Genomic DNA, 9733 nt, shown 5'->3' with positions numbered 1-9733 from the left:
TGACTTGTTTTTTTAAATCATGAAAAAGTCTGCCTAAGACACCATTGTAATGGCGTACACCTAACCAGTGGTGCCACTCTATCATCTTCAGATGAAGCTTCAGTGACTCAGGAGTACGATTACCTCTATGGCGCCATACTTCCAGCTTGTAGTTCTGCCATGCACGCTCAATATGCTGAGTACGAGCACCAGTCTCTCGGTCAACAAAGTTTTTTTTATGGCAGACAGAATACTGACCATATCCATACTGAGCAAGTTGCCCCTTGTAGGCACACCATTCATCAGTGAGAATGGATGTTCTGGGTCTTATATAGCGTCTGATTTGGCCTATAAGGGTTTGTCTTGTGCGATCCCTGACAAGTCTCAGAATGGGTCTTCTGGAATTCCCGTCAACCTCCAGCATCCCGAAGACCCACTGCCGTTCACGGTGCCAAGTGTTGCCACATCGACCACGATGGTACTGAAAGTAAATAAGAAAAGACAAAAACTTTAATAAGCTTTGGGTTTCAATATGTGTCCTTTCCATATGCACTGCAGAATAAAGTATTATTCTGCATTTTAAAAACAGGTCAGAGGGTGTGCTGCACAATCCTCATTTACAGCTTGTATATCGTCACCCTCTTAAAATATTTGCCTAAGTCATATTTTCAAATTAAAAAAAAAAAAAACCGAAAAAACTGAACCAAATATAGATATTGGTTCAGGTTTTGAAAAACTTGAAAATATGACATAAGCCAATATTTTAAGAGGGTGATGATAATGAATTATTAATATTGACTGCCAGATTGTTATCATGCTGATTGAAAAGAAAACATTGCGGAACAAGAGCATTTGCATTTCTCCTTGACAGTAATCATAGAATGTTAAGGTTAACCATCTATATTTCTCCATTTTCTCCAGTGTTTCCACAACATGTGACCACCAATGTGTTGTACTCTCCTTAGTGCAAAATGGGTGTACTCTTCTTATTCTATTGTTTTCCAACAGATTTTTAAATTTTCTTTTCCCCAATCAGCCCTCTAAAATGTCTCTTCTATGTTTAAAGCAGCTGTGAGGAACTGTAATTTTTTTCTTGACTTTAACACCTCCCCGTGGACATGAGCACAACCGCCCCTTGTCATAAAATCTTGGTTTAAATATAGTACAGATGCATACAAATATACAGCCCACCTTTCGTTTGTGGGCAAATTTGCTCTCGTCGATAACAACAAATCGATGACGACCACCAATCCTCATTCCTCTTTTCCTCAGTCGCTTGAGGGCAGCAATGCACACCTTCAAATGAAGAAATAAAACATCAGCAAGTTGAGTTGTAACAATGCCTGAAGTATGGAATTTGATAAATATGTATGCACAAGTTTAGGACTAAAGTTACATTGCATGTGTCACTGAGTGTACCAAATAATTGTGTAGCAATATTGAATCCAATTGTCTACAGTAGTAACTTATCAAGCATCTATTTTTTACCTAATCAATTATAGTTAGAGACTAGTATGTAATGTGACAACCTTTCTGAGTACTTTCGCCATTTTTGTCAATGTCCTGGAGCTTGCTGCTATCCCCTCAGTGATCATGGCAAGTTGCTTCAACTGCAAACCTTGTGCAAATCTGAAGGAAGGAGAAAAGTCATTAAGAAACCTAATTGACATGGCCTGCATAATATCCTGTCATTGAATTGGGCTGACATGAAACTAAAAGTAAACTGTACTAGGCGAGCATGAGTTAGTGCCATTCCAATTTGTACTGTATGAGGTGCAAGAACTCCATTACTTTAGGTTATATTTTATAGGACATATACACTCACCGACCACTTCATTAGGGACACCTGTGACATTGTCAGAAAGGTGATAATTATACTTTATGTTTATTATTGAGGTTGTAATGGGTTGTTCTGGTGTACTGGAGTGCAATGTATTGAAAAGTGTTCCTAATATTTTGTCTACTATGGACAATAGTATAAGGAACACGGCTCAATATGATGTGCTCCAGTACACAAGCACCATCCACTATTTAAAGGATCCTACATCAACTACACATCTATAAATCACACTGCTAAATATGTTATTTAAGAAACTTAAATTTGATTTCTTTAATATATGAATACTGTACCTGTGCATGAACTCAAGCCATTTTGTCAAAGGGATGTGAGATTTGCTGAATATTGAGCCACTGCGTACAGATCGTGGGGAACTTTTATGATGCTTACAGACCCTGAGGAAAAAGAAGGCAAAATCCTGAGAAGTAGACTACCACACATAAAAATATCAAATGGCATATGATACGGGATAACTAGAACATATTGTAGTGATTTCCAAAAGTTTTGTAATATTAATGCTACTGAAGTTAGGGCTAATTTCAGACTTCTGGCTCTTTAATATGACATGATCCAATTATAACGTTACACCCAAATGTTACTACTTGCTGCTATGTTGTCTGCCTTGATGGCTAATAACTGTTCTTAAATAACAAACAATAATATAGCTAGATTAGAAAGTTAGAGTTAGCTTCTGCTTACCACCACAGCCCATCCTTGACATGGCATGTCACCAGATGCATCCTTCGATTGCATTTTGCGCACTTCATCGTCCTCTTCATGATACCATGTTTCTGCATCCATCTAATTATTCTTCTTTTGTTCTTCTTTGTATCTGAACGCCTAATAGTTTTTAAAAGTTCTTCCATTAGCGCCATTGCATCAACTGTTCACCCGCCTCATCTGGTTGCATGTGTCGCGGTCGCGCCTAAACGGTTGAGAACCACGTCACTTCGTCTTCCTCGTCGCTCTTTTGTAAAACAATACAGGCTCCACTGACCACACAGAACAGCGCCCCCTTGTGTGTCTACAGGGAAATGTCATCTTCATTCATGAAAACAGTCAGCAGAATTAAGCTTATGAAAGACATCCACAAGTGTGTTTTATTTTTATCAATAAAATACACTCTATGCAGTACAAAATATCTGAAACATATTTGTTAGTATTTCATCACTGTTTATGAAATCAGAGGTATGATTGTGGTGACCAAATTTACTTTTACTTTTATGTCATCCTTGGGTTTTTCATTAAAAATATGTATATTATACACACTTCCTTGATGCTTTGGCAATATCGTTGTTGTAATAGTGATAATAGTGTTGTAGTTCAGATTTGAATTTGACCTGAATGCGCGCGTAACATAACGTTAACGTTACCTGACTGTCCAATGACAGGAGACCGGAGTGCAACCCCGTGCAACACATGGAAACAGAAGAGTATCAAGGAAACAAAGTACTTTCAAAGTTTGCTATTTCAGGTAAGCTAAAGCGAAATATGTAATTTGGGCAATTTTATTTTATTATATTTGGGGAGAACATGATAACATTGACGTCAGTCTTTGGCGTTTTAGGTAAAGTTAGTTCAGCAATTAATGCTAGTTAGCCTTTATTCATTCATTCATTCATCTTCTAACCGCTTCATCCTCTTGAGGGTCGCGGGGGGGCTGGAGCCTATCCCAGCTGACATTGGGCGAGAGGCAGGGTACACCCTGGACAGGTCGCCAGACTATCGCAGGGCTGACACATAGAGACAAACAACCATTCACGCTCACATTCACACCTACGGACAATTTAGAGTTATCAATTAACCTAGTCCCCAATCTGCATGTCTTTGGACTGTGGGAGGAAGCCGGAGTACCCGGAGAGAACCCACACTGACACGGGGAGAACATGCAAACTCCGCACAGAAGGGCTCCCACGCCCGGGATCGAACCGGCAACCCTCTTGCGTGGGGCGAGAGTGCTAACCACCACACCACCGTGCCGCCCCTAGTTAGCCTTTATGTTCAAGTATTTTAACGGCAGCCTACAGGCTATAGTTTTTCCCCCAGTTTTCATCTAGCTAATTCTAAACAACTACAACATTACGTTTGCCAAAGTTGCCTCAACTATTGTAACGTTAGCTGCCATGACATGGTGCTGGTGTTCTTTGCTTTACACAGCTGTAGCTAGATGGACACCCGTTTCAAAAAAAGGGCGCATAGTGGGGTGACGAAGGCTGAGTAAGCTGAGGAAGCCCTGCCACAAGTCGGGGAGGAGGCGAACGAGGACGAGACACAAGATGTGGAAGAGGTCCCTATTCCACCAAAGAAAAAGAAGTTAGTCAAATATTCCCCGAAGAAACTAAGTAAGTCTAGTTATTTTCTTAATTATTATTTTGACTACTTTCGCCAGCAGGGCTTGAAATGAACTCCTCCCACCATCACAGTAAATAAATAAATTGCTTTGCAGCAGAAGTTTTGGCTGTGGTTGTTAAATCTGTCAATTCTACTAATCACTTTGGCAGCAGATTTCCAACCTGTGTTCACTCTGTTTATTCGTAGTCCTTTGGTTGATTGTGGCACATACTATTTCTAAATGTTCTCATTTTCTGCATACACTATATGTACAAGAGCATTGGGAGTATTGTGCTGGTGTACTGGAGTGCAATGAATGTAATGTATGTGACAGAATTAGACATAAATATAGGGAACGCAGCTCAATATAATGCACTCCAGTACTCCACCACCATTCACTGACCTCAATAACCTCCAGTACTCCACCACCATTCACTGACCTCAATAACAAACATAAAGTAGAATGATCAATGCCCCTATTCCAGTGTCTCCAACAGGGGCGTTGCAGTTGGCCAAACTTAAAGAACAAGCCAAGATGGATCGACAGAAGACTGAACACCTTGAGGACCGCATTAAATACCTGGAGGAGGCCAACAGGGATCTGAAAAATGACAAGGACTTCCTACTTTCCCAAATGAAGGGCCCCCCAGCATGCATGCATCTACTGGGAAAGGTACAAATGTACTACAATTAACATTATTCATGCAGTACTAGATATTCAGGGAAGTCGTGGGGAGAAATTGAAATAGGCTGGGTTTTCTGGAGTGCAAGGATAGTTTATTATATACAATTAATAATAATTATTGCATCATTGTAACACACCTGGGATGTCCACTTGATTGGAAATACTATTTTCCCAAGCCCTTCCAAAAACGTTTTCCCATGTGACCTGACGTAGGTCTCTGATGATGACATTGCTATGCATAAAGTGATATAAACCCTTGCCCAGCTAGTAATGTTAGCCACTGAGATGGACTGAGCCATCGCTGCATGCTGCAGCTGCTGCCCTACTGACATGCTAACAGACACACGCACAGACGGTTCATTCACTGTTGCTGCTGCTAAAAGTTTGAAAAATTAACTCTGAGCTCTCCTCCTGCCAGTAAGCAGCTCTGGATCACTCTACAGCACAAAATAATAAAAGCCATTATCTGTAATAAAACAAATCCTGTTTTAGGACATGTACAGTTGTCTGCTTTAATAAAGTCAAGGCAGTACCAAGAGTGAGCCTGCATTGAAAAAAGTATATTCTTTTTTTGCTTTGTTTCCTTATACACCTCTATGCTTTTCCACCCACCCCCACCCCCCTTCTCCCAGGCTCTGGAAAGACTTCTTCATCTTTAAGTTTGATGTCTCCCAGTTCCTCCTCAGACTCCAGCTTCTCATCATCCTCAGAAGAAGAGGAGAAGAAGAAAAAGAAAAAGAAGAAGACCAAGAAGTCCAAGAAACAGCCTGATTCTCATGGACGTTCAAGAAGTAAGCACAAGTATTGATCATCTTTATAACCACCCTAAAGTTGACCGTTACTTAACTCCCTTGTATGGTTTATATTTGTACTACCACCATGGGCTTAGTTAATAATAATTTGATGGGACCTAAGAGTTGCTATGTTATATCCATGTCCCACTTTAATGTTATATTTTAGTATTCTCTCTAAAAATCAATGATTTAGATCTCTACAGCCATGTATAGCTTTCTCGTTCTCCACAGGTTATTCTGTGGTCTTCTCTGGTTTTGTTAGATATTTAGCCTCTGAAACAGATAAGAAAAAAATCTACTTACTGTACCATGCTGGTTCACTGTGCATCCTCTACCCAAGCTGGTTATGTTTGGTACAGCTTCTGAGGCAGGTAAGAAAGGACGTTACTTGCTTGGCATCCTCCTTCCATGCTGGTGATGGCAGATATTGCTGCCCACAGAGGCAGGTAGTTAAGAAGCTAAATCTAATATAACCAGCCTAGAAGGAGGATGCACAGTAAACCAGCAGTATGATAAGTAGGATCCTTTCTCATCTGCTAGTACTACAGGACCTATAGGGTGCCAGATCAACAATGCCAATGCATGCCTGAAAAAAGATGACTTTTTTTGTTTGTTTTTCTGTTGTTTTGTGAAGTGACCACAACGGATGGAGTTATCCGCCGCTACAAGAATGCCCTCCGCATATTCAACAAGTCTGGATCCATGAAAAAGGCCTTTGCCAAACTTAATGTTGACCGCAACACAATTGCGAGAACAGCTGTAATTGCTGAGCTAGCGATCACATTTCCAGACACCTTCAAGGACCTGCTCCCAGGAGATGAGAAGATGTCGGCATTTGCAGAGCGGTGCAGGGGGGCTATAACAGAGGAGATGGCTGAAACCATCACAGCAAAGAAAAAAAGAGGAAAACTCCTCCCAATAATGTATAAATACACTTAAGACTGTTCATTGAACTTGTTTATGTGAAACAAGTTATTCTGTTTATACATACAAAGTATATGTTGGAACCCTCTGTTTGAGGAGAAATAATACGAATAATGCAACAGTAATGCAACAATAATGTTTTTTTTATGTTTTGTGTTGAAATACATGAAGGAAAAATCTCTTGACTTGTCTGTTGCTTTTGTTAAGGTATTTAAATCATTTGACAGTGTAATTACACTTAATGACGTCTTAATGAAAGGTTCAAATTGTTCCACTTTACTTGAATTCATAGAAAACAGTCATGACACTGTTATAACCTGATTTAACTATGTAATTACACTTAATGACATCTTAATGAAAGGTTCAAATTGTTCCACTTTACTTGAATTCATAGAAAACAGTCATGACACTTTTATAACCTGATTTAACTATGTAATTACACTTAATGACATCTTAATGAAAGGTTCAAATTGTTCCACTTTACTTAAATTCATAGAAAACAGTCATGACACTGTTATGAACCGATTTAACTATGTAATTACACTTAATGACAGGTTCAAATTGTATATGACAGTTATAAAATCATTTGGCAGTGTAGTTACACTTAATAACATCATAATGAAAAGCACAATGTTTAGGACACAATCATAATGGTCTTGTGACAGGTAATGTCAAAATGAACCACATATGACAGTTTAATGTCATGTTAAGATATAAAGCTAAATAGTTTTTTAAAGTTTGACAGTGAGGTCTACTATGTCATGTTTATGACAGGGTATGTTGTCTTGGCTTATGTCAAGTTGTCATAACAAAGACATCTCAAACAATGTCAACTTTAAATCAAAGGTGACATAATTTACCGAATGACACTTAACGACAGCTGTCATAAGCATTCATTAATGTTCATGACACGTGTCAATTCATTTCTGTCAAAGTTAGACATCGCATGCAGGAGTGACTTTGCATATCTTTGATACAGTGCTGGAATGACATATTTCACATTTTGTATCACTTCCTCTTTCCACTAGAGGGAGTTGGAGATATTAGTTATATTAGATAGTTGAAATATTCTAGGGGGCGCTGTTAAGCCGTCTTGGTGCATCAAAGCACAAAAATCACACCAGACAACAGGACTTGCGACCTGTGATGTGTATGCCACATTTGGTGAGTTTTCAAGCATCCTTTGTCCCTTCAAAACAACATCGTGTTTGATGGCGAACAAGGCGGCGCCACGGTGACAGCATTTGATGAAAACTCAAAAGCTTCATTTTTAAGCATCATCAAGGTCTAAGGACTTAGACCAGCAAGTTTGAGGTGGGTCTGATTAACCTGCTAGAAGCGGGACATCAAAGAATGTATAAAGTAGCTTTCTGTTGCCAGAAGGTGGCGCTATGGCGGTGATTCAAAATTCCTCTGTAGATGTGTTCAGGGCTGGACTGTCATCATATGTGTGAAGTTTTGGCAAGATATTCCCACGTGGAGTCAAGTTACAGCAACGTTTATCATCACGGCGAAACATCAAAGTTCGCCGCCAGGCCGTGGCCACGCCCTTCGACGAAAACTCACAGTTTCCACAATAAAGCATCATCAACGTCTTATGACTTTTTTCACCAAGTTTGAAGTGGATCTGGTCAAGTCTGTAGGAGATGTACATTAAAGTCTAAAACATGACATTTCCCATTGCCAGTAGGGGGCGCTATGTTTATCTCTAATTATTGACATGTAGATGTGTTCAGGGCGGGACTGTCATCAATCCTGTGAAGTTTGGGCAAGATTGGACCATGTATGCTGGAGTTATAAACTACTTCCTGTTTACTGGCGAGACCCCTAACTTTGACGCCATCCCATGGTCACACGCATTGACGAAAACTCAAGCTTTTGATAACTTTTCATCTTCAAGGTCTTGGGATGGGACAGACCAAGGTTTGAAGTCGATCGGATGAAATCTCTAGGACTAGTTCGTTTCATTTATGACCCCTGGAAATGGCCAAAAATGCACCAAAATTGAGTCTTTTTTGTACGTCTCTGGGCGTTACATAAGCCTGCCGAGTTTCATACATGTAGGTTAAACTAGCTTCAGGGGCTGTTTCCTCAAACTTTTGTAGGGGGCGCTACTGAGCCATTTTTTGGAACCCGCACACGAGACCCTTAATATATCAAATTTTTCACCAGTTCTGAGATGTGTGCAAATTTCATGAGTTTTTGGGTATGTTAAACCTCCCAAAAAGGCAATTCATTTGGAGGAAGATTATAATAATAACAATAATAATAATAATAAAAAATGCTTGCATTTCAATAGGAGCCCTAATAAATTAAAGCTGCAAGCAGCGATGAACGGGCCCGAGCACCTTCACGCAACTCTGGGGGCCTGGTAGGACGCCTTCTGACGCGTCAGTTCATTTCTGTCAAAGTTAGATATCGCATGCAGGAGTGATTCTGCATATCCTTGATACAGTGCTGGAATAACATATTTCACATTTTGTATCACTTCCTCTGACCACTAGGGGGAGTTGGAGAGCGCACTAATTATACATCATGTTTTTGTACATCAAATATACACCACAGCATGTAACTTTCAGATAAATCGAAAGATAAGTGTTTGATGAGACCTACTTCCTGTCGCCACTAGGTGGGTCTATGAGTATCAGCCAATATGGCAATGAAAATGTGTTCAGGACGGGACTAATATGAATCATGTCAAGTTTGGTGGAGACAGGACCATTTATGCCAAAGCTACAGCAATTTCGTTTTTCATGGCGAGACCTCAAGATCCAACGCTCAGCAGTGGGTGCGCCATTCAACATTGGGCAAATCCTGTGATAACTTTTGGTCACAGCGTAGTCACGCTTACATACACCAAGTTTGGAGCCAATCTGATTAAATCTGTAGGACAAGTTCGTTAATTTACAAGCCCTGGAAATGGGCAAAAATGCACAAAAGTGGCACAAGTAAATTCAAAATGGCGGACTTCCTGTTGGGTTTGGAGCATGGCTCCAAGAGGCNATTTACAAGCCCTGGAAATGGGCAAAAATGCACAAAAGTGGCACAAGTAAATTCAAAATGGCGGACTTCCTGTTGGGTTTGGAGCATGGCTCCAAGAGGCGTTTTTGAACGTGATTGAGTGTTACAGGTGCCTACCAAGTTTCATACATGCAGGTCAAAGCAGCTTTGGGGGCTGCTTAA

The 9733-nt window shown here is 40.1% G+C and overlaps 2 protein-coding genes and 1 long non-coding RNA gene across 5 annotated transcripts in view; 2 read left to right on the top strand and 1 right to left on the bottom strand.

Moving 5' to 3' along the window:
• The window catches only part of LOC126409010 (coiled-coil domain-containing protein 106-like), a 298969-nt gene extending 291547 nt beyond the window's left edge, over nucleotides 1–7422 (top strand). For 2 of the 3 annotated variants that reach the window (XM_050074873.1, XM_050074874.1), the window contains exons 2-5: nucleotides 3530–4158; nucleotides 4633–4820; nucleotides 5465–5623; nucleotides 6261–7422. In XM_050074873.1, the coding sequence (XP_049930830.1) occupies nucleotides 4799–4820; nucleotides 5465–5623; nucleotides 6261–6565 (486 nt within the window). In that variant the 5' untranslated portion in view covers nucleotides 3530–4158; nucleotides 4633–4798 and the 3' untranslated portion in view covers nucleotides 6566–7422. Of the gene's footprint in view, nucleotides 1–3529; nucleotides 4159–4565; nucleotides 4821–5464; nucleotides 5624–6260 lie in introns of those variants that run through there. The other variant, XM_050074875.1, reaches the window with a different exon arrangement.
• LOC126383141 (potassium voltage-gated channel subfamily H member 6-like) overlaps nucleotides 1–9733 on the top strand; it is a 106842-nt gene that overhangs the window by 42704 nt on the left and 54405 nt on the right. The window lies entirely within an intron of this gene.
• LOC126409016 (uncharacterized) lies at nucleotides 3418–4701 on the bottom strand. Its single transcript, XR_007571983.1, has 2 exons — nucleotides 4597–4701; nucleotides 3418–4559 (listed from the first exon to the last, which is right to left on the bottom strand). It is a non-coding gene; the product is annotated as an uncharacterized LOC126409016 (long non-coding RNA).

The sequence above is a fragment of the Epinephelus moara genome, chromosome 21 (assembly GCF_006386435.1).
Source record: "Epinephelus moara isolate mb chromosome 21, YSFRI_EMoa_1.0, whole genome shotgun sequence".
Taxonomy (NCBI): domain Eukaryota; kingdom Metazoa; phylum Chordata; class Actinopteri; order Perciformes; family Serranidae; genus Epinephelus; species Epinephelus moara.
The sequence above is the reverse complement of the archived record's forward strand: the minus strand, read 5'-3'. Positions and strand labels throughout refer to the sequence as shown.